Source organism: Myotis yumanensis, unplaced genomic scaffold (genome assembly GCF_028538775.1).
Source record: "Myotis yumanensis isolate MYYU_CA2020_CCGP unplaced genomic scaffold, mMyoYum1.0.hap1 SCAF_3, whole genome shotgun sequence".
Taxonomy (NCBI): domain Eukaryota; kingdom Metazoa; phylum Chordata; class Mammalia; order Chiroptera; family Vespertilionidae; genus Myotis; species Myotis yumanensis.
This window is the reverse complement of record NW_027223754.1, coordinates 146,674,699-146,700,126: the sequence shown is the minus strand read 5'-3', so window position 1 is coordinate 146,700,126 and position 25,428 is coordinate 146,674,699. Positions and strand designations below refer to the sequence as shown.

Below are 25,428 nucleotides of genomic sequence, written 5' to 3'. Positions count from 1 at the left end.
TGGGTATATGCCCACAACCAAGGTACATGCCCTTGACCGGAATCAAACCTGGGACCCTTGAGTCCGCAGGCCGAAGCTCTATCCACTGAGCCAAACCGGTTAGGGCCATTTTATGTTGTTTTTAAAATTTTTTATTTTATTGTTTAAAGTATTACAAATAGTAGTACATGTTTCCTTTTTTCCCCATTGACCTCCCCTCCCCACCTCCCCTACCCTCCAGCACATGCCCTCACCCCCAACCCCAGTGTCTTGCGTCCATTGGTTATGCTTATTAAATTTTTTACTTTTGACTGATATTTTAGAGAGAGAGGAAGGGAGAGAGAGGGAGAAACATCAACTCGTTGTCCCACTTATTTATGCATTCATCAGTTGACTCTTCTAAGTTGACCAGGGGTTGAACCTGCAACCCTGGTGTATTGGGATGACACTCCAACCAACTGAGCTACCCACCCAGGGCTTCAGAGGACTTCTTGAATACTGAACATGAGAACAAATTATAAATAACAATGGCTTTAATGTTTTAGAGAGGTCTTTTTCCTTCAAAAAGGATTTCATCAAGGTGTGGCCATGATTTTCCTGAAAGCATTGCAGCACACTGTGATGTATATCAGATAAGTCAGTCTGCATCTGAGTATAAGATTTTTAATCTTAATTTTAATTTGTGGAAAATTATGCAAAGAAAGGACGTGTGTGTGTGTGTGTGTGTGTGTGTGTGTGTGTGTGTGTGTTTCTGTGCTGCCTCTGCCTTCCATAAGAGCAGGTGCCTGGGGTTCTTAGTACTATTCTGACTTAGTCAATTGTGATCCGTTTTCAGAAACTGAGGGGCTGACAGATCCAATCTTCCTTGGGAATGTGGTAAGGCAGCCCCACCTCAAGAAAAAGAAGCTAATAGCAACACAGTGTTGTATTAAGGGTAAAATAAACACTGACTTTATTTGGGAAGTCTTTTGATATGTTTGACTTTCCATAAGAAAGACATGATAATGAAAGGGCTCAGAGGAGAAGCCAACTAATTTAAAAGTAGGAAATAAAAGAAGAAAAGTAAATGTTTAAAGAACAGAAGGCTAGCTGGCAACAGTTTCTTCAAATGCTTTAAGAATCATTAAAGGAAGGAAAGTGACTAAATGAAGAACTAAAAAAGGAGGGATTTGAAAGCCCTTGAATATTTAAGATTAAATTAAGGCAGAAGTTTCTGATTTTTCTTTTCTAGACTGAGAAGACCATCTTGCTTCAGATTTGAGGCAGAGAGTTCATTCATTGAAAAATGAATCATGTTCATTAAATTATTTTTAGACACCCCATCCCTGTGTTTTCTGAGCACTAATAGGAGTTAATTCTGTCTCAAGTTTAAGTTGCTCAGCATACCAAGCTATAGTAACTGGATCTCACCCCGGCCTCATGTCTAGACTGGCTTTAGCCTTCCCCAAAAGGAAGATCAGTACAACCTGCAGTAGGAAAGAGATCCAGACTGAAGAACTCTCTCAGGTTAAGCTATTTCAATGATTAAGCTCACCTTTCCTTTCAGGTACTGTACTAATCACTAACAAATTGTCTTTATGCCAACAGGAAGAAAGAAGAGTAACATAATCCCTAGGTTAAAAAAAAAAAAAGGAAATCTACTCTCTCAAAACTTGAAAGGTATAAAAATAAAAAGTGTCTTCCTGATTTGAAAAATTTCCAAACCCGCGTCTTAATTTATTCAGAACTCTTGGGGTCTTCCTGTATTTAAACCTGCTTTGCCCCAGCTGAAAGGTCCTCAGTACCAGTTAAGTAACAATTGAAATCCAAGAAGAGAAATCAAGAATTCCATGATTGGATGTTTTCATATTCATCAGGAACATAACTGATTCAAGAGTATATTCATTTGGGACTTGTAAATCAAGAAAAGGGTATGTTTACATATTTGGCAAAGAAGTGAACGTTCTGATTGATTACCTAAAAAGGTCGAAGACGTTCTCGAGTTTAATATTATGATAGAATGTGGTTTGAAAAAAATTAATCTTAACTCAAAAGAGAAGTCATGAATAGTGGCTGAAGGAAGAAGGCTCGGGAAGGTGGGGGTGGCGGAGCAACGGGCAGAATTGAGGGAGCAGGACGCAGCTCTGGGAACAGTACCTGTCCCAGAGTGGGTCTGCCCTGCGCAGCGCCCCTGGGAAGCCCATCTACAATCCCGGGCGGGTCCAGCGTGGCAGGACTCCTTGGAGGGAAACTGAACAGAAAGGATTCTGTTCTCGGGAGTCCCCGACGAGGGGACGGTGCTAACGGAGAAAGTAGTGTCTCCTTCCAGGGCTGCAAGCTTCTCCACGGCTTTCCTTCGCCCCCTACTCAGCCAGTCCCAGACGCGGGGCAAATCGAGTTGGGGTCGACCAGCTGCGAGAAACAAGGTGCTGCGAAGTCACCCAGGATCCAGACAGAGAGGGACCTTGGTCTTACCAGTCGCACCCCCCCCCCCCCCCCCACCTCCCCCGCGCGTTGCCGGCACGGCAAATCCCGCCTGATCCGGCCTCATTCACTCCCATATGCTGCCCTGCGGCCAGACCCATACCGCGCTCGCCGAAGGGGTAGGAGGGAGGGAGGAGGCCGGCGGCCGGGTCACGCCCCCGGCCCCGCCGCATGCCCGCCGGGAGCGTGGGAACCGTGGCAGGATTCCTCCCGGGCGCCCCAGCCCCGCTTCCAGCCGCCGGTTTCCCGGGAGCGCCCGCTGCTCACTCTCCCTGCTGCTGACCAGTCCTCGTATGGGTTCAAGATTCCCGCCGCTCTGCTTGCGCTACGCCTCCTCCTCCTCCTTTTTTCTTCTTTTTCTTTTCTTTTTAACTTTCACTCCAGTTAGGCTACATTGATCCTAAGCTTTCATCTCGGACGTCCCTCCAAGGGAACTGAACTAGGACCCAGTCACCAGCCGCTATCCCCCGCGCTCGCCGCCCGGGGCCCACGGGAGACGCCCCGAGCGGGGCGGGACGGGAGGGCGGGGTCCGCGGAGGGAGCGGCTGGGCGGAGTCGCCTCCGGTTAGGGGGTGCCCCCCTCTGCTCACTCCGACCCAGCCGCTCCTGCCCCCGGGGCAGCTTGCCCGGCGAGTCGCGGAGCAGCGGCAGGCGAGCGATGAAGACGGGGAGACTCCGGGCGCGAGGAGGCGGGGTGGGGGAGGCCGGGAGAGCGCGCGGGCGGAGGCTGGCAGGGGGCGCTGGAGGCCGGAGCCGCCGGTGCGCTCCTCGCGCCCGAGGGTGCAGGAGGCTCTGAGCCGCGGCAGCAGCGCGAGCCTTCGGGACACGGGCGGCGGCGGGGCTGCAAGTGGAGGCGCTGCCGCCTCCGGGGGCGTCGCCGGCCTCGGCCCCTTTGTTCTCGCGCGCTCCCTCTCGCCGCCCACTCCCCTGCTGTCGCGCGGCGGCGGCGGCGGCGGCTCCTCCCGCCCGAGGCGGTCGGGCTCGGCGCCGGGGGCGGGAGGGGCGGGGGGAGCGCGCCAGTCGCCGGGATTGGGGGGCGATGGCGAAGCTCCGGGTGGCTTACGAGTACACGGAAGCCGAGGACAAGAGCATCCGGCTCGGCTTGTTTCTCATCATCTCCGGGGTCGTGTCGCTCTTCATCTTCGGCTTCTGCTGGCTCAGTCCCGCGCTGCAGGATCTGCAAGCCACGGCGGCCAACTGCACGGTGCTGTCGGTGCAGCAGATCGGCGAGGTGTTCGAGTGCACCTTCACCTGTGGCGCCGACTGCAGGGGCACCGCGCAGTACCCCTGCGTCCAGGTCTACGTGAACAACTCCGAGTCCAACTCCAGGGCGCTGCTGCACAGCGACGAGCACCAGCTCCTGACCAACCCCAAGGTAAGGACTCCCGCGAAGGATGCCTCGCTCCCGCACAGGTCTTGGGGTTTGGGGAGCCTCCGCGGCGGACCCCGCGCGGGCTGGGCTCGGAGTGCGCGCGCGTGGCTGGGAGGAGACCTGGCTTCCGAGGCGGTGCTGAAACCTGCGGCAAGTACGTCGGGGAGCCCGGGCCGGTGCTTTAGGTGGGTTTGTGTGCGGCGACCCGCGGTGCCCTGGGGCTTTCTGGACGCACTTGTGGTGCCTGGTCTCAGATTTGGAGGCCTTGGCCCAGGTCGGGTCCGGCGCATACAGGATGGGCTTTGGAGAAATGTGAGGAGCGGGAACTTAACTTTTCCTCTAATCTGAGCCAGTCAGTGGGTAGCAGGGATCCACCTACTCTGGTCAAAGTCCGAGCTCCCACTGGCCACTGAAAGGACTCGCCTTGCAAGGCGGAGGAGGTATTTGAGCCCCTTGAAAGGTGTTCGAGGGCTCCTTGCCTTTTAACTCTAGACAAACATTTTAACTTGGGGTCCACAGGTGAGCTTTTGAGGGTTGATAAATGATACAGAATCAAATGTGAAATTCTGCATAGGTCCTTTGGGTACAGAGGACTCCAAGTTTTCATGAAATAGATTCCCCAAAAGATCTAGAGCAGCGGTTCTCAACCTTCCTAATGCCACGACCCTTTAATACAGTTCCTCATGTTGTGGTGACCCCCAACCATAAAACTATTTTCGTTGCTACTTCATAACTGTAATTTTGCTACTGTTATGAATCGTAATGTAAATATCTGATATGCAGGATGTATTTTCATTGTTACAAATTGAACATAATTAAAGCATAGTGATTAATCACAAGAACAATATGTAATTATATATGTGTTTTCCGATGGTCTTAGGCGACCCCTGTGAAAGGGTCGTTCGACCCCCAAAGGGGTCACGACCCACAGGTTGAGAACCGCTGATCTAGAGGGAGCCTAGTGATTCTGTGTCTAGGGACAATTGGAAGCCATTTGGAGAATGGTCAAATTTACTGAAAATAGAAAACCGTCGGTAAGTGCACCAAATACTCCTTTCCTGGCCACTTTTTTTCCGTCTCACAAGCAAAAAAGAGAAAACCTAGTTAGGACTCGCGGGATGGAGAGCAGAGAGGAAGACTCAAAAAACTGTTCCCAAAGGAGAAAAAACTTATAAAAAGCTGTGTCCTCAGTCTGTGAACTAATTGAGTTTTGTAGTACACCTGCTTCTGCAAGAAGGGTTTTCTTTCTTCTTCTTCTTCTCTTGGTCTTTTTAAATATTCTTGTTGCTTAACTATCAAAGTGAAGGTGGTGTCTTCTTTTAAAGTTACTGACATTTTCCCTCTACGAGGGCCGTGCTTGAAGATCAAGGAGGAAACTAGTCCAAAAGGGAGTAAATCTTGTGTACACAGGAAAACTTTGTTAAATGTGACAAGATACAATTATATCCATCCAAAAGAAGAAAAAGTATATATCAATGTTTTTTAAGTATTTAACATAAGCTTATGATTTCTCTGGGGCAAAGCCCCTGATCTTGTTTTCTAAACAGTAAATTCTTGAATTTGGGACATTTTTACAAAGGAGTACCTTTTAAAAAAAAATACCACTCCTCTTAAAAAAGATGGCCCTGCTGACAAATGTATATTCATTAACCTTAAAAATGAAGAGGACATGTAAACAAACATGGACATACAGAATTTAGGTAAGAGCATAGTGTTCAAAGTCTTGAAGAAGCAATGTTTCAAAGACAAATGTAAGTTAATCTGCTTAATGCTCAGGAATTTCAAAAGAAATGTCAGGGTTTTAGAAACCTCACCTTTTAAAAAAAGATTTAACCATTAATATAAAAGAAAGTTGCCAAGCGGTAATAGTGATTTAGAAATTATATTGTAGTGTATCATTTAGGAGGTGTTGTTAAAATTGATGAAACATTGCTAATTGGTTTAAGATAGTGGTTCAGTCACTAATAAAATACATGCACATAAATGAGCAAATGGCTAATATTTAATCAAGACATTGAAAAGTTAGAATTTACTTCAAAAAGGCTGCTTCCCAATTTCCATGCAATTTTGAAGCATCTGGCAGAAAAAGTAAATTGGGATCATTAGGGCATAGATTTTAAAATCATTTGGAAGTAGTCATAATGCTTTATGTAATACTACAATTTTCCCTATCTCTTTTTGTTACAAATAATCTATTTTCTTCCAGTGCTAGTTCAGATCCTAGCAACAACCATTGTTTTGAAGAAGTATCTGAACAAAATAACATGGTATAAAGTTATTCAAGAAATGACAGAACTCAAGGACCATCTATTTCTATTACAGAAAATAATGAGGAACACCCCAGTTAATTTAGTCAAAGTTTCCTCAGCCAAATCAGTGTATATCTATCCAAATTATGACTGCTTTATAGCATTTATAGAACATACGTTCTTTTATACTCATCTTTCTACTTTGGGGCAATTAAATGCTCAGTTTGGAAATGCTCATAAGCAGTTAGTAATGGAAAAATTCAATGTAACTGAAATATTGTGCCAGAGTCATAAGCAGAATGTTTCCACAGTGTCCTTGTTATCAGGCAAGACTCATTGCTCATTGCCCTTGCATTTTGGCTGCCTACATCACTGTTTTTGCCTCACCTTACCACTTTATTGAAGGCCTCGTTCCCACCCACTCCCTTTGTCTGCAGTGTCTGGGTTTCCTACAGTGCCATGAATCCTACTCACCCCACATGATCCATTCATGATCCATTCATGATCCATTACCACAAGAAATCATGTAGGAAATCACTTCTTAGAAAAAAGAGAACAAGGACTGTCCCCTTCCTTTCAATTTGTTGTCTTAATTACAGTAAAAGGCAGGGAAAGAGAAAAATATTGCAAATATATAACTTCTTAAGCCATAGAGTACTAAAGAAGATGGTATGAATAAATTTGACTAATAATTTATTTAAAATATCTTCAAGTCTTGTTCAACTTGTTTATGTTTTGAATCATATTCTTATTATCTAAAGTGATCACTGTATCCAGTCATGTAATACAGTATTAAAGTCAAGTAATTATATACAGGGCAATATCTGATCTGAGAATTAATTCTATTAAAATCCAAATTTGGGATCAGCTCCTGCTTGCTACTATTCCACCGCTGCATTACTTCTTTATGACTTGTGTGTGCCAAGGACTTTGATTCTCAACTATAACTGCACATGAGAATCACTGGGGGAACTTTAACAAAATTCTCACTGGGTCCATCCCTCAGAGATTCAGGCTTGGTCTTGGATGGGCCTGGACATGAATGTTTATTAAACAGTTCTGGAAGTGATTTTAATGTGCAGACAGGGTCAAAGCCACTGGCTTATAAAATGTACTCCTCTATTTTGCAAGAAAAGTAAAATAAGAACCAAAAGGATTCATCATGATTAATGATTGTGTTTTTAGGTCAAAAGATATTACTGATGCTACTGAATGAATAGAGAGAGCTGGTATAAAAGGAGGGACTCAAGAAAATTCTGAAGGACAAGAAAGTCATTTAAAATTATAGTTGACCCTTGAACTACATGGGTTTGAAATTCATGGGTCCACTTATACGTGGATTTTTTTCAGTAATACAGTAAATGTATTTTTCTTCATTATGATTTTTCTTAATAACATTTTCTTTTCTCTAGCTTACTCTCTTGCAAGAATACAGTATATAACACATATAACATACAGTAACATAAACAGTATGTGTTAATCAACTGTTGATGTTACTGCTAAGACTTCTGTCTACTGTAGACTATTAGTAAAGTTTGGGGGGAGTCAAATATTGTAAATGAATTTTTGACTGTGTGGAATGTTGGTGTCCCTAACCCCACGTTGTTCAAGGATCAATTGTAGTGTGGAAATTTAAAATGATAATTTTAAATTGGTTAAATATAAATGAAATAAACGTTGGCAATTCCAGATGTTTGCTTTTGCATCAACATATACATTGGGTGGCAAAGAAATGGTGAATTTTTAAAACAGGCCTCCTATATGTAGAACAAGAGAAAGTGGGTGATTAGAAGCTATGTTTCATTTTTGCTTTGAGTTTTTTTCTCTCTCTGATATGATATAAACATCTAGAGAAGAAAGGTTAGGGGTAAAGCTTCATGGAAAATAAAACATCTGCCACAATTTTGAGAATGAAAGGAATTTTCATCTTGGAAGGAAAGGTGGCAAGGCATGAAGGAGAATATCAGGAAGAGAAAATGCCAGGAGTACAGCTGTGGAGCTCTTCCAGGATGGGGTATTTCAGGGGATTAGCAGATAGACTGGTGTGGCTGGAACTGAGGCTACAAAGAGCAGAGTTTTGGGGGTAATGCAGGAGAGTATATTGGGATCAGTAGTGAAGAAGACCTTGAGAGCTAGGATGGTCAGACATGGGGAAACCATGGTAGAAAGAATAATATGCCCCCCCTCTCCCTGCCCAAAATGTCTACATCCTAATCCCCAGAACCTGTGAATATCTTATATTACATTAGAATCCCAGTGCATGGATTTGTGCACTGGTGGGGTCCCTCAGCCTAGCAATCTGGGACCCCTCAGGGGATGTTGGACTGCCGGTTTCAGCCTGATCCCCACAGGCCAGGCCAAGGGACCCCACTGGTGCACAACTCTGTGCGCCGGGCCTCTAGTATGCATATAAAATCTTTGGTTAATCTCTTCCTGCCCTCCCCCTCCCCCCTTCCGTCTGAGATTCATCAGTCTGTTCCATGTTTCCATGCCTGTGGGTTAAGCATCTGCCCCCTGGTGTTCAGTGAGTGTCATAGCTACTGGTCAAATGGTCAAACGTTCGCTTAGGCCAGTGGTTCTCAACCTTCCTAATGCCACGACCCTTTAATACAGTTCCTCATGTGGTGACCCCCAATTTCATTGTTACAAATTTCATTGTTATAATTAAAGCATAGTGATTAAATCACAAAAACAATATGTAATTATATGTGTTTTCCGGTGGTCTCAGGCAACCCCTGTGAAAGGGTCTTTTGACCCCCCAAAGGGGTCGAGACCCACAGGTTGAGAACCGCTGGCTTTTATATATATATATATATATATATATAGACTAGTGACCCAGTGCACGAAATTCATGCACATTTAAAGAGGATTAATTAGAGGAAATATTTTTTTTTTTTAATTTTTTTTTATATATTTATTTTTTTATTTTTTTTATTGCTTAAAGCATTACAAAGGGTATTACATATGTGTCCTTTTTTTTTCCCCCCGCCCTTGACAATACCCCGGCTTCCCCTACCCCCCAGTGTCTTATGTCCATTAGTTATGCTCATATGCATGCATACAAGCCCTTCAGTTGATCTCTTAACCCCCTCCCTCCTGCCCCCCAACCCTCCCCGGCCTTCCCGCTGCAGTTTGACAATCAGTATGAGGCAGCTCTGCCTCTGTATCTATTATTGTTCAAAAGTTTATAATGGTCTCTATTATCCATGAATGAGTGAGATCATGTGGTATTTTTCCTTCATTGACTGGCTTATTTCACTTAGCATAATGCTCTAGAGGAAATATTTTAATATTGCTATTTGCCCTTTCTCTATAATAGAAGTGTCAGAGATGAAAGAAAATTATTAAAATGTATATGAAAATCCTCCTCCTGTCAGAGTCTGGGGCGCACCATGGGAACCAGACTCAAGTCCCTTCCCACCCATGTGCTCCTTGAAATCGGGTGAGACCCAGACCCAGCCGACCCCACCCACATTGGGCTAGATCCAGGCCCGGCCAGCCCCACCCCCACCAAGCCCCGCCGGGTGGAGGGTGCAGCCTCAGGTCACCTGGCCTGGTGCTGGGGCAGGGGGCGTGGCCTGAGGTCCCCTGGCCCAGGCCGGGGGGCAGGGCCTGAGTTCCCCCATCAAGCTCCACTGGGCGGGGGGTGCACCCTGAGGTCCTCCCTTGAGCCCTGCTGGGCAGGGACACGGCCTGAGGTCCCCCAGCCTGGCGCCAGGACCGGGGGGGGGCGTGGCCTGAGGTCCCCCATCAAGCCCTGCCAGGCGGAGGTGCGGCCTGAGGTCCCCCATCAAGCCCTGCTGGGTGGGGGCACAGCCTGAGATCCCCCAGCCTGGCACTGGGGCCGGGGATATGGCCTGAGGTCGCCTATCAAGCCACACCAGGCAGGGGGTGCAGCCTCAGGTCCCCTGCCCCGGCTCAGCGCCATGCAGCCTCAGATCCCTGCTGATTGCTCAGTAAGGCTCATTATAGGAACTCGGTCTCTGCTGTGGGCGCAGCCATCTTGTGTTACAGAATCCCCGCCCCCACTGTGGGCATAGCCATCTTGACCGTTATGGTGTGATGGTCAATCTGCACATTCCCTCTTTATTAGATAAGATGGCAAAGGGGATTAATGTTGCAGGTGGAGTTAAGGTTGCTAATCAGTTGACATTAAATTAAGATGATCCTGGTGGGCCCAGTATAATCACAAGGTTCCTTAAATGTTCAAGAAAAGAGACATGCAATTTGAGAAAGACTCACCCAGCCATTGCTAGTTTTGAATACAGAAGTGGGCCATGAGCCAGGAATTCAGGCAGCCTTCTTTTCTAAGGAGGTGGTGGTGGTGATGGTGGTGGGGAGAGGCAAGGAAATGGATTCTCCCTTAGAGCCCCCAGAAAAGAATGCAGTCCAGCGGCTGTTGATTTTAGCTCAGTGACATCCACTTCTGAGTTCTGACCTCCAGAATTGTAACATAACAAATCTGTATTGTTTTAAGATGCTAAATTTGTTACAGCAGCAATAAGAAACGAATAGAGAGGCCAAGGAAGATTTAGCATAAGTAATATGATTAGATATTTAAAGACTTGGTCAGAACATATTAATAATCCATCTATATATGGCTCTTTAGAAACAATCTAATTTGCAGGCTGTTGGGATCTTCCTGTCCGAGATTACTTACCATGATCCATCTCTGACCTCCATTTGTGGATGTCATTTATGAAGGTCTCAATTAGTTGTAAGATCCCCTCAAATTATGTGTTTAAAACACTAACCAGACACTTTTTACTTTTACAAAAGAGATTTGTGATGTTGGGGGAAAAATGCATTTATTTTATCATAAGCTTGCCTCAGTGTTATAAAACTTTTTATAAGTCATTGATACATTTTGTATAATTAAAATGGTTTTGGAACTCATTTATGAAAGAAGATGTCAAGTTTTATTTACCTTGGGTTTAAAAATTTTTTTAGTCCTTAGTAGAATTTCATATTCAGTTGTGTTTCTAAATAAACAGTACATTTATATATTTCATTTACTATAATCAGTCAGTAAAATACTGAACAGAATGGTTTTTAATATTACATGTTTCTAATTATTCTTCATGCTGAGACTTAGGATTCTCTAGGACACAAATCAATGTGTCAAAATTTGTGCTTTTTGAGTGGTAGTAATATCCTCTTCTTTTCTTTTAAGAGGTAATCAACCACAGACCTTGTATGCATATATGTATAACCCATGGGCACAGACAATAGGGTGTTGAAGGCCTGGGGCAGGGGGTGGGGGTAGTTGGAGGGGGTCAATGGTGGAAAAAAGAGGACATCTGTAATACTTTCAACAATAAAGATTTCAAAAAATTAATAAAGAAATAAACCTAAAAATAATAACCATTGTTATTAATTTAAAACCATGTGTTTATTAAATTATTTAATTTGTGACCATATTTTTAAATAAACTAATTCAAATAAATTCATTTATGTAATTGCTTTGTTGAGTAGCAGGATACAGTAGGTTGGGCCACTAGAAGGTCTTTGCATAGTGATGCACATGTGAAGGATTATCCACTCATTTAATTCTTCTAAACCGTTCATCTGTCTAACTGATGCAGTGGACCAAATGGACACTTGACTAGTTAAAATGTAACTATATTATAGCAGCATATATTGAGAAAATTAAATCCTAAATCCTAGAAGTTTAATCCAACTTTTCTTTTGTAATGAATATCTATAATAATAAAAGCATAATATGCAAATTGCCCGAATGTCCGAACAGCAGAACAACTGTCCAGATGACCTCCCTGGACAGTTGTTCTGCTGTTTGGAACAACTGGCACTGTGGAGGCTGAGGCAGCTGGGGCTGTGAAGGCCTACTCTTACACGAATTTCATGCATTGGGCCTCAAATGTTTATATAATTGTTTATATCAGGACAACATTATTTTAAAATAGTTATTGAGAACAGAAAAACAGACAATAATAATGCTTAGTGAAAGCTAAATATTTGATTCAATCATAATTACCTTATGTTTTCTCTATTTCAAGGATAAAAATGTCAACCAAATTCATCTTTATCTCTCCAAAACCTGCCTCTATTCTGTAATCTTTTGTTTCTATCAATGAGACCACAATTCACTGATATTAATACTTTTTAAAAATTTCACTGTCACTATCCTAGTCAAGGCCATTATTGTTTGCTTCAATTATTACTATATCTTTTCACTGATTTCCTGCTGGGACTGACCAGCAGATCCTGAGCGACAGATGAATGATTACTCTAACACATGTTTGTGTGAAAGATAGGGTTAAGGGACTGCTTGGCTATTGGAACCAAACAGCCCCATTCGCTTGCCTTCTTAGGCTTTATTGTAGCAACAGCTTGAATTAAAATTAACCTCTAGATACTATCAACAGGGAAAGTATCCTTGAGATAGCACATGCTTCTACAAGGTTGTTTCTAAAGACTAAACATTGAGATTATAGGAAAACACCCGGGGGCTTGGACTTGTTTGGAAAAGTCAAGGCAGGAGCTGCCGCCTTTGGCAAAGTCCCCCCAAAGGCTCCTGACCTTTTGGAGAATCCTCCCTACAGACTTTCCAACCAAGTCCTGTGCTTCCCCACATCTCCCCCTTTTTATTTTGCTGGCTGCAGAAGACAAAGGGAGGCTTCGAACTTTGCTTTGGAATGTAGGGGTCTGCAAAGCGTGTTCACTGCTGGAGTTCTGATTTTGTAGACTAAGAAAAACAAAGAGAATTACAATAACAGCAATGGTTAGTCCGATCAGGTACCAATTGATTCTAGGAAACCATGTGGTGAGGTCTGTCCACTCCAAATGCTTCTTTTTTTAAAAAAAATATATTTTATTGATTTTTTACAGAGAGGAAGGGAGAGAGATAGAGAGTTAGAAACATCAATGAGAAACATCAATCCGCTGCCTCCTGCACACCTCCTACTGGGGATGTGCCCGCAACCCAGGTACATGCCCTTGACCGGAATCGAACCTGGGACCTTTCAGTCTGCAAGCCGATGCTCTATCCACTGAGCCAAACCGGTTTCGGCTCCAAATGCTTCTTGACTGTATTCCAAGCAGTAATCTGTTTTTCATGTTTATTGATAGCAAGTAAGGACTCTCTAATTTGCCTTTGCAACATGTTTTCTTCTTCAGTAAGGTTATCATGAAAGACTCCCCATAGATGCTTTTTAACATCGATCCACTGCTGGTGACTATTGTTCCATTTTAAAGGGGTGACACATATGTGCTTATGCTCCCAATCGCAATTAAGTACTTGCCTGTATGCCATGGCGCCCTGTCTTTCTCCCAGATATTCATTGGCTGCCTCTAATGCCTATAGTCTAGCTAATATTTTTTGATCTATGTGCTGTTGTATAGTGAATTCCCTAGTTACTTTATAGGCCATATTGTCTACAAATGTGACCGTCTTCACAGACTCAGAAAGGGCCACCACAGCAATGCTGGCAGTAGTAAGAATACCAACAGCCAAGATGATGGCTGCAATGAGCATTCCCAAAAATCTTTTGGGCCACAATTGGCTCAATGCTCTTTCTAAGACTTTGATAGCTGATGAACCTTGCCATTTCCTGGTGAGATTAACAGATATTAGGATTTTGTCTCCTAAGTACCATAATAGTGTTGATGTTCAATGAAGTAATATTCTGGGTGGTAATACAGGATGCAAAATAAGCTCCTTCTCTAACCTGTACTAGAAAAGATGAACTATGGTTTATTAGTAGATTGGGGCCCATAACAAAGACATAGGGTTGAGTGGTATAAATCAGGCCATTGTCAGTAAGGTTATTAGTAAAACTTACACTATAGTGACTGGAGGAGTTCTGGTAGTCACCGTGCCATGCCATGATAGAGTTTAATCCAATGAGCTGGAATCCACAGTGGTCCTGTGGGATAGAAACACACGCATAGCCTCTCCCCCATGTTAATAATTCATTGGGTCCCATCCAGTTGTTAGTGTCCACATCTTGCCACAAGACCTGTGGTGTCTGAGCTGGTGCTAAAGAAGTAAAGTGACGCCCTATGGGGGATAAAAAGCGATCATTCAAATTCAAAAAATTAAGGGTAAAGAGTGCTTTGGATAGCATCATAGCTTGGTCCTTGAGTCCCATATTCCCCCTTTTTTGTTTTACTAGCATGCTCTCTAATGTTGAATGGGCACGCTCAACAATGGCCTGCCCCTGTGGATTGTGGGGGATTCCTGTGGAATGCTGGATGGACCAAGTCCTGCAAAAGGTAGCAAAGGCATGGCTGCTATAAATGAATGAGCACTCAACAATTGTCAGTTTTTATCTTGGCTAATATAGCTATTATTGAAAATAGGTCTTACTGAATTCATGCAAAGAAAGGTATTGCTACTTATTAAGAACTGCTAAATTTTGGAGGGACAGGTAGGGAGAGAAATATATAATTTACCAAATTGCTTTAAAAATGCTTCCTTATATACAAAAAGTTTAAGAATTAGCAATACTTTTAACAAAAGTTAAAAAACTATATAATTATTTTCTATTTATTTAGCTCTATAATAAACTAGAGGCACGGTACACAAAAATTTGGGGGGGGTGTTCCTCAGCCCGGCCTGTGCCCTCTCTCAGTTTGGGATCCCTTGGGGGATGTCCACTTGCCAGTGGGGAGCAGGCCTAAGCTGTAGTCGGACATCCTTAGCGCTGCTGAGGAGGCGGGAGAGGCTCCCGCCATCACCGCTGTGCTGGCAGCCATCAGCCTGGCTTGTGGCTGAGCAGAGCTCCCCCTGTGGGAGCGCACTAACCACCAGGGGGAAGCTCCTGCATTGAGCCTCTGCCCCCTGGTGGTCAGTGTGTGTCAGAGTGACTAGTCATTCCCAGTTGTTCTGCTGTTAGGGTCAATTTGCATATTACCCTTTTACTATATAGGATAGAGGCCTGGTGCCGGGTGGGGGCCGGTTGGTTTGCCCTGAAGGGTGTCCCGGATCAGGGTGGGGGTCCTGCTGGGGTGCCTGGCCAGCCTGGGTGAGGGGCTGAGGGCCGTTTTCAGGCTGTCCACAGCCTCTTCAGGGTGGGGGAGTCCCGCTGGGGTGCCTGGCCATCCTGGGTGAGGGGCTTATGGCCGTTTTCAGGCTGGCCACACCCCCCCGGCAACCCAAGCTCCCAGCCTCTCCTTTTTTCTTTTCTTTTTTTCCTGGGATTTATATATCTTCTATAATTGAAACTTTGTAGCCTTCCAGGTCCAGCTGGAAGCCTGGGCAACCCAGGCTCCCAGCCCCTCCTTGAGCAGAGGCCACAGCAGGCTGGAAGCAGGTATCTGGGTTTATTTATCTTCTGTAATTGAAACTTTGTAGCCTTGAGCAGAGCCAAGGGCCGGCCAGGGCAGGTGGGAAGCTTGGCTTCCTCCATCCCCGGGGGCAACCCAAACCTCCTGTTCGCTCCAGCTCCGTGACTGCTGCCATCTTAGTTGGGTTAATTTGCATACTCACTCCTGATGGGCTGGTGGGCGTGGCTTGAGCATAGCGGAGGGATGGTTAATTTGCATGTTTCTCTTTTATTATATAGAATTATTGTTTCTTCTGATTTTTCCTGCTAGTATTTCTATACATTCAGATACTTCATAGAGAGTAATGTAAATGACATGGAATCTTGTCCTTTCTGCAAAACACAATATTCCAGAATAACAATTAGCGCTATAAATGAAAGTATGATACAGTTGTTATTATTTGACAAAGCTTCCTATGTACCTTAACACATTTCGTACTGCTCAGGAGTTTTCTCGTGTTTCGCGCACCATCTATTAAGGACCGCTCATGAGTGTTCTCGTTTTTCACGCTCGTGGAAAAAGGAGCGAATCTAGATACTTATGTAATTTTTGTTCCTCTTCATAGAGGAAAATGTTTTACATAGTACCATACGTTAACAAAGTACTAGGAACTTTAATTGTTTAATTGTTTTTGTAAATAAAAATGTTATAATTATTGAAAAACAACACCTAAAGTGCATTATGATGATTTAAATAACGTGCAGTCCCTGGCGTATGTCTTAGAGATTTCTGTGCGGTACGCAATGTGTTAAGTAGGAAATTTTCCTTCATGAGAAAGAAAACAAACACTTGAGGCATTCTGGAGCCTATCGGAATGATCTAAGGCCAATTCTAAGTCAAGGAAAAGTTTCTTAAAATTCAAACCCTGGGAAGGTAGTCAAATACATTAGACTAAAAGATTATGTATTATTATTATTAAACAGTATTAAGTAATTTATTTATTTAAAGTAATAAAGTTCCCGATTAATATAACAATGATTTTAATACACACACACACACACACACACACACACACTGAGTGGCCAGATTATTATGACCACCCCATCAGTACTTTATTGACACTTCCAAAAATACTGAATATTGAAAACTTCCTAAGCAAATACTCAAGGTTTTATTATTTGCATAATTAATTCACTTCATTGTACTGATGGGATGGTCATAATAATCTGGCCACTCGGTGTATATATAACCTTTGCGTCTTAGGCAAATACAGGAAAAACTTCTTTTTCCCTTACTTTTAGAAATAGGCTTATATTTCCAATGGAAAATATACTCATATCCGTAAGAAGCATAATGGAGATAACATGACCTTGACAACTCTTAGGAGGCTGGAGAAAGGGTGGGTGTGTATATGGGGAGATAGCAGGTCCTGGAATTTGTTCCCAGGCCTGCAGTAACTCCTGGGCCTCTAACGGCTTTAGTATAAAAGTATCATTTTTTTTTTTAACAAGGAGAGTGCCCCCTCCCCCCCACCTCACTGCTTCGGCTATTCCAGGCTACTTCAGTAGCTCCAGCCCTTTAGGATAAATACTTGGGGAGTTTAAATAATTATTTCCCATATTTTTCTCTTTTTGAGTAGACTAACAATATGAAAACTTGTATATGAGAAGAGATTTTAAAAACAGAAACAAACAAAAAAAACCCCAACCCTACAGTAAATGAATGAGTACTCACAAAAGGTGGACTGGGACATTAGCCTTAGAATCTCATTTTACATTAACCCAGTATAGCAAATGGGTTCTTAGTGGCACAAAGTCCAAACAGTAGAGACCAAGAATTCCCTATATTCATAAAATGGTGAAGTGCAAACTAAGTCCCTTAGAGATAAGAAAGTAAGCAAAGAACATTAATCAGTAATCAAGTTACATTACAGACAGACAAGAACTTCCAATAGCTAAGTTTCCAGTGGCTGATGTCTTGAGAGGGAGAGCAAGAAAGGTCCCCAAGATTCAGAATTTGTGGCAGCTGCTGGGAAGTTCCTGCAATCCCTGCCACATGTTCAGCCTGCTACAAGTAGCTGGAGCCCCCAGCAAAGAGAAGTATGTCCCTTTTTTAAACAAATTAAGCCAAACAACAAAGACACAAAACAACAATTAACAGAGACACTCTACGTACAATATTTATAGGCATGCACAACCTACAGACAAGACTTAATAAACTAGAATCCTTTCCATGGATCTTTCAGAAGATGTCTTAGAGTGCCCGGGACTTACAGCCAGAGTGCGGACCAGAGGGCTCCCAGATGGGGTGGCTGGTGAACATCCACAAACAGCCTGTTGTTCACAGATCTCATTATATTCTGCTCTCCGTGATAGATATTGACTGGCGTCCAGAGTTGTTTGGGCCAAAATCTGCCCGTTCCAAAGAGTCATGAGATAATTTTCAGACAAGGCATTAAGGAATCCTTTTGTAAATGGACCGTTAGCTCCATTTTCCCTAATACTTTTCCTTATTTCTTTAAAGGTATTAAAGGAGAGCGGCTCATGAATTCTATTACCTTGTTGATCTTTAACAAGGGTGTCAGAGCTGGGCAAGCACAGTTTTTTCAACCTATGATGCTTGAAAAACTGTGTACCCAAATGTGAAGAGTGACTTTGGACTTATACCTCAAACTATGTACAAAAATTAACTCAATATAGATTAGAGACCCAAATGTAAGAGCTAAAACTATAAAGCTCTTAGAATAAATACATATGTAAATCTTTATACCTTAGAATTAGACACAGTTTTTTAGCTATGGCACGAAAAACACAAGCAACCAAAGGGAAAATAGATAATTGTACTTAAAATTTAAAACATTTGTCCTTCAAAGGACACCATCAAGAAAGCGAAAAAGCCCTGGATGCTGTGGCTCAGTTGGTTGAGTGTCTTCCTGTGCACCAAAATGTCGCCAGTCAGGGCACACACTCAGGTTTTGAGTAGATTGATGTTCCTCTCTTTCCCTCTCCTTTCTTCTCTCTCTCAAATCAATTTTCAAAAAAACATTTCAAAAAAAAAAAAGTGGAAAGACAACCACAGAATGACAAAGTATTTTCAGATATTATATAACAAACTTTTACAACTCAACAACAATAACAAAAAATGCAAATGACCCAATTCAGAAATAAACAAAGATGGCAATTGATATTTTTCCAAAGAGGGCATATAATTGGCCAATAAGCACATGAAAATATGTTCAAAATTATTAGTCATTAGGGAAATGCAATTCAGAACTGCAATAATATACCATTAGAATGAATAGAAGAAGAAAAAAGACAGTAACAAGTGTTGGTGAGAGTGTGGAGAAACTGAAACCCACGTACATTGCTGGTAAAAATGTAAAAGGTGCAACCCCTTTGGAGAACAATTGGCAGTTCCTTAAAAATTTGAATGTAGAGTTACTTTGTGACCCAACAATTCCATTCTTAGGTATATACTCAAGAGAAATGAAAACACATGTGCAAATTAAAACTTATACACAACTATTCATAGCAGCATCATTCATAATAGCCAAAAAGTAGAAACAACTTAAATGTCCACCAACTGATGAATGGATATATAAAGCCTATATCGATAGAAGGAGTATTATTTGACTAGAAGGTATGAAATGTGGATATATGCTACCACATATATTTTTAAAGACATTAAAATTGAAAGAAAAATGACAAATTTGGAATAATATTTGCACCACGGTAGAGATATGATTCAAAACTTAACATGTGAAGAAATCTTAGCAATAAATAACCATCTCTTCAGAAGAACACTAGATGTGGTGGTTAATTTTATGTGCCAACTTGACTGGGCTAAAGGGTGCCCAGACAACTGGTAACACTTTATTTCTGGGTGTGTCTGTTAGGCTGTTCCTGGAAGAGATTAGCTTTGCATCAGTAGACTTAGCAAAGAAGATCCCCCCTCGCCAATGTGAGTGGGCATTGTCCAGTCTTGTCAAGAACCTGCATAGAGCCAGAAGACAGAGGAAGGGTACATTTGCTCTCTGTTTGAGTTGGGGCATGACATTGGCACTCCTGGTTCTTGGGCCTTTGGAGTTGGACTGGGATTTACATCGTCGGCTCCTTGGTTCTCAGGCCTTCAGGCTCAGACAGAATTACACACCCAGCTTTCCTGGGCTTCCATCTTGCAGAGAGCAGATCATGAGACTTCTTAGCCTCCCTTATTGCCTGAGCCAGTTCCTCATAATAAATCTCTTTCTACAGGCCTATTTACATCCTGTTGGTTCTGTTTCTCTGGAGAACCCTGTCTAGGCAAAAGCATGAACAGGCAGTTCAGTGAAAGAATTACAACTAACTAAGCACATGAAAAATATGAATAATCTCACTAATACCCAAAGAAATACTAATCAATACAATATTGAGATACTTTTCCTGCCTATCAGTTGACAGTTATTACATTGGTAAGGACCTGAGGTCATGGACAGTCTCATGCACTGCTGGTGGGAGCATATTGTCAGGGAGCATTGGAAATAAATACCAAAATCCTGAAAAAGACACATACTATTTTTCCTAGGGCTGCTGTAACCAAGTACCATAAACTGGGTGGCTTACAGCAACAGAAATTTGTTCTTTTACCGTTCTGAAGGATAGAAGTCTAAAATCAACATGCCAGAGTGGCCATTCTTCCCCCGAAGGCTCTAGAAAAAAATCCTTGCCTCTCTCTAGCTAATGGCTATGTGCAAGCCTTGGCACTCCTGGCCTTGGAGCTGCATCACTCCAATTTCTGTCTCCTTCACATGGCCGTCTTCCGACTGTGTCCTTGTATCTCCCTCTTCTATCTCTTTTAAAGACAGCAGTCATTGGCTTTAGGGTCCACCCAAGTCTATGATGTCATCTTAACTAATCATATCTATGAAGACCCTATTTTCAAATGAGGTCCCATTCTGAGGTTCTGAGTAGACATGCATTTGGGGGAAGACATTATTCATCCTGGTACAATATGCATACTCTTCGACACAGTAAAACTGTTTTGGGCAGTATATCATAGGAAAAAATGATGGGATTCTTGAAAGATGTAGCTATAAATGTATTACTTGCAGTACCATTAAAAATTGCAAAACAGCCCTGGCCGGTTTGGCTCAGTGGATAAAGCATTGGCCTGCAGACTGAAGGGTCCCAGGTTTGATTCTGGTCAGGGGCACGTGCCTGGGTTGTGGGCTCAATCCTCAGTGGGGGGCATGCAGGAGACAGCCGATCAATGATTCTCTCTCATTCATTGATGTTTCTAGCTCTCTTTCCCTCTCTCTTCCTCTCTGAAATCAATAAAAATATATATTTTTTAGAAATTGCAAAATATCTGAAACAACCTAAATGTCAATAAAATGGTACTGTTTGAAGGAATTGACATAGACATACACTTATATGATGAAATACTGTGTTAAATTATATTGTTGACATGTATATTTTTTTAAAAAAATGCATTTTATTGATTCTTTACAGAGAGGAAAGGAGAGGGATAGAGAGTTAGAAACATTGATGAGAGAGAAATATCGATCAGTTGCCTCCTGCACACCCCCTAACTGGAGATGTGCCCACAACCAAGGTATATGCCCTTGACCGGAATCGAACCTGGGACCCTTGAGTCCGCAGGCCGACACTCTATCCACTGAGCCAAACCAGTTAGGGCGACATGTATATTTTTTTACAAAAAGGATGTTTCTTTTGTATTATGACAAAAAAGTAGGTTACAAAACAGTATGATTCCATATTTGAAAAAAAGTGATTATATATTTATTACGTATATACATACACACACCAGTAATTTTTTAAATTAACTTTATTGGAGTGATAATGGTCAATGATATGATACAGGTGTCAATTGTACAATTTATGATATATCACCTGTATATTGTATTGTATTGTCCACCACCCAAAGTCAAATCTTCTTCCATTAGCATATATTTGACCCCTTTACCCTTTACTACCCATCACCCACTTCCCTCTAGTGACCACCATACCATTTGTCTGTGTCTATGAGGTTTTGTTTGCTTTCCTTGTTTGTTCATTTGTTGCTTTCAGTTTTATATCCCACATATGAGTGAAATCATATGGTTCTTGACTTTTTTTGTCTGACTTATTTTGCTTACCATGATATTCTCAAGATCCATTCATGTTGTCGCAGATGACTGTATTTCATCTTTTTTTATGGCTGAGTAGTAGTCCACTGTGTATATGAAACACATCATCTTTATCCAGTTCTCTACTGAAGGACACCAGTTGTTTCCACGTCTTGGCTACTGTGAATAATGCAGTGAACGTGGGGGTGCACATATCTTTGTGAATAAATATTTCCAAAGATACCCAGAAGAGGGGTTGCTGGGTCATATGGTAACTATTTTTTGAGGAGCCTCCATACTGTTTTCTATAGAGGCTTCCAGTTTTCTTCTCCAATAAAGATGGCCTTACTTTTATGATGAGAGAAAACCCAGAAATGTCACTTTTAAATAAATGCTCTGAAACACATGGGAAAAGATTAAATAATACAGCTCAGAGGATCAGTGTACTGAAGATGAAGCTACCTACTCGAGAAAACCATCGTGTGTTGTACTTGTTTACCCATCCCACCCAACCAAGATACTTTACTACAGTGCTGAGGGAATGGAAAAGCCTTTCTCCAGCCCCCTTTGAGGGACAATCCTAGGTTTCTCTAACGTGTTCAAGGCAGAGCTGTACACGGAGCAGGCATTCGGAAGCTGCCTAGGATCATGGAAAAGGCTGCGGTGCCTACACCCTGTAAGCCAATCACTTAACCTCTTGATCCTCAGTTTCTTCACAGACTGAGGATTATAAATAACATATACAATGTCCCAAGAAGGTACTATTGATAAGTTCTTGTGGAACAAAGAAACCTTGGCATTTGCACTGAGGCACCAAGTAGGGAAAATTTCACAGATGAGGAAAGAGGTTAAGGACTTTGTCATAAACTGTATTTGTAATGTTGAAGCAACAGCATAATTTCTGATATCATAATATCAACTCTCTATTCCTTAATCTTCATAGCTGATAGGAACATATCTACTTGCTACAGCTTGCATTATTTTAAAATATCTGTAGAATCATTAATTAAACAGATGTTTAGCAAGCATCCGCATGTGGCAGGCTTTACTCTAGGTTCTGGGGATGCAGTGTGAAGGAAATCCCTGCTGGGTTGGAGCTTTTTTTTTCTGGCACAATCATCAGAGGACTTCACTCACTCAGTGCTGTGGGAGGTGCACTTACTGCTTGGATTTGAGATGGCATCTACCTACTCCATCCATTGAGCTCTGTTTCAGCCAGCTTTATCTCCCATGCCTGTGTGATATATTGAATGTCCATTTTCTGACTAATGTTGAACACTTTGACCTTCAGTGATTTTTAAAAAAAAATCTTTATTGTTGAAAGTATTACATATGTCGCCTTTTTTCTCCCATTGACCTCTTATATCCCATCCCTGGTCCCCGCCCCAGGCCTTCACCACTCTATTGTCTGTGTCCATGGGTTATGCATATATTCATATAAGTTCTTTGGTTGATCCCTTCCCAACCACCCACCCTCCCCCACCTTCCCTCTGAGATTCGTCAGTCTGTTTCATGCTTCTATGCCTCTGGGTTTATTTTGTTCAACAGTTTATTTTGTTCATTAGGTTCCACATATGAGTGAGATCACGTGATATTTGTCTTCCTCTGACTGGCTTATTTCGCTTAGCATAATACTTTCCAGGGCCTCCATTCTGTCTCAAAGGGTAAGAGATCCTTCTTTTTTACTGCTGCATAGTATTCCATGCTATAAATGTACCACAGCTTTTTTTATCCACTCATCTACTGATGGACACTTGGGCTGCTTCCAGATCTAAGCTATTGTGAATTGTGCTGCTATGAACATAGGGGTGCATATATTCTTTCTGACTGGTGTTATAGGATTCTTAGGATATATTCCTAGAAGTGGGATCACTGGGTAAAATGACAGTTCCATGTTTAATGTTTTGAGGAAACTCCATACTGTTTTCCATAATGGCTGCACCAGTCTGCATTCCCACCAGCAGTGTACTAGGGTTCCCCTTTCTCTATATCCTCACCAGCATTTATCATTTGTTGATAGTAGCCATTCTGACAGGTGTGAGGTGATACCTCATGGTCATTTTAATTTGTATCTCTCACCAACTTTAGCAGTCTGCTCAGATCCAGAAGTTAAGTGAATATTACTAATTTCCAAAAAAAAAATGCAGATGTAGTATTTTTTTTTTTTTTTTTTAGTTTTATTCATTTTAAACGGGCCAGATCCGGCCCGCGGGCTGTACTTTGCCCAAGGCTGTGTTAGCAGTTTCTTTTTTTCTTTTTTTTTTAAATTAAATCTTTATTGTTCAGATTACATTTGTTCCTCTTCCCCCCCCCCCCCATAACTCCCCTCCTCCCAGTTCCCGCCCCACCCTCTGCCCTCACTCCCCACCCACTGTCCTCATCCATAGGTGCAGGATTTTTGTCCAGTCTCTTCCCGCATCTCCCACTCTCCTTTCCCCCCCAAGAATAGTCAGTCCCTTCCCTTTCTATGTCCCTGATTCATTATAATCACCAGTTCATTCTGTACATCAGATTATTTATTCACTTGATTCTTAGATTCACTTGTTGATAGATGCATGTTTGTTGTTCATAATTTGTATCTTTACCTTTTTCTTCTTCTTCCTTTTCTTAAAGGATACCTTTCAGCATTTCGTATAATACTGGTTTAGTGGTGATGAACTCCTTTAGCTTTTCCTTATCTGTGAAGCTCTTTATCTGACCTTCAATTCTGAATGATAGCTTTGCTGGATAAAGTAATCTTGGTTGTAGGTTCTTGGCATTCATCACTTTGAATATTTCTTGCCATTCCCTTCTGGCCTGCAAAGTTTCTGTTGAGAAATCAGCTGACAGTCGTATGGGTACTCCCTTGTAGGTAACTGAGTTTCTTTCTCTTGCTGCTTTTAAGATTCTCTTTGTCTTTTGCTCTTGGCATTTTAATTATGATGTGTCTTGGTGTGGTCCTCTTTGGATTCCTTTTGTTTGGGGTTCTCTGCGCTTCTTGGACCTGTAAGTCCATTTCTTTCACCAGGTGGGGGAAGTTTTCTGTCATTATTTCTTCAAATAGGTTTTCAATATCTTGCTGTCTCTCATCTTCTGGCACCCCTATAATTCTGATATTAGTGCGCTTGAAGCTGTCCCAGAGGCTCCTTACACTATCTTCGTATTTTCGGGTTCTTTTTTCATTTTGCTTTTCCGTTGGGTGTTTTTTGCTTCTTCGCATTTCAAATCTTTGACTTGATTCTTGCGCTCCTCTGGTCTGCTGTTGGGTGTCTGTATAATATTCTTTATTTCAGTCAGTGAATGCTTAATTTCTAGTTGGTTCTTTATCACAACATCAAGGGTCTCATTAGTTTTCTTGAGGCTCTCATCAAGTTTATCGGCAGCTTCAAGCACATTATTGAAAGCCCTCAAAATTGCGTTTTTTAGCTCTATATCCTCCATTTCTGTCATGTTTTTTTGTCTCCGCATTTTTTATGCTTTCTTGGTGCACCCCCTAGTGGTCTTTGTGCGCAGTCTTGTTCTAGTTAAGCCTTGATTGTTGTAGTTAATACTAGAGGGATTTGACCACCCAGGCCGAGAATCAGCTGTGTCTGCCGTGGCAAAACTTCTGTCCTCTGGAGAGGTGCTAATCTAGCCTTTGCCTGAGGCTATCCGGCAAATGGCTCTGCACAGGGCTTGGGCGGGGCGGGTCGCAGGGGATCAACAGGGCGGGTGGAGCGAGCAGTTATGGCTGCTCTCAGTCTCGTTCCCAGAGGCTCTGCTTCTCAGAACCCCAGCAACCGCTGCAAACCTCGGAGAGAAAGCTGCCCTCACGTTCTGACTGATGCCAGACAATCCCGCTTCTCCCGTTTGAGTCTGGGTCCCTAGAGACTCGCCCGGATCTGGAGCTCAGAGTCTGAGACTCCCTCCTCATTGAAAACGACAACCGCGTCCTCAGCCACCAGCCCGCTCTGTGCGCGCACCTCCGCACCTTTGTATTTTCCACACTGCGCCTCCTCTGAGCCTCGGTATGCTGTTCTCTCTCCTTCTAGTTGAAGAATCTCTCCTCAGCC

The 25,428-nt window shown here is 42.6% G+C and overlaps 1 protein-coding gene across 1 annotated transcript in view; it reads left to right on the top strand.

Moving 5' to 3' along the window:
* The first annotated feature begins 3,016 nt into the window (after positions 1-3,016).
* The window catches only part of KCNMB4 (potassium calcium-activated channel subfamily M regulatory beta subunit 4), a 65,979-nt gene continuing 43,567 nt past the window's right edge, over positions 3,017-25,428 (top strand). The window contains exon 1 of the mRNA XM_070409733.1: positions 3,017-3,817. Within this exon, the coding sequence (XP_070265834.1) occupies positions 3,482-3,817 (336 nt within the window). The 5' untranslated portion in view covers positions 3,017-3,481. The remainder of the gene's footprint in view (positions 3,818-25,428) is intronic.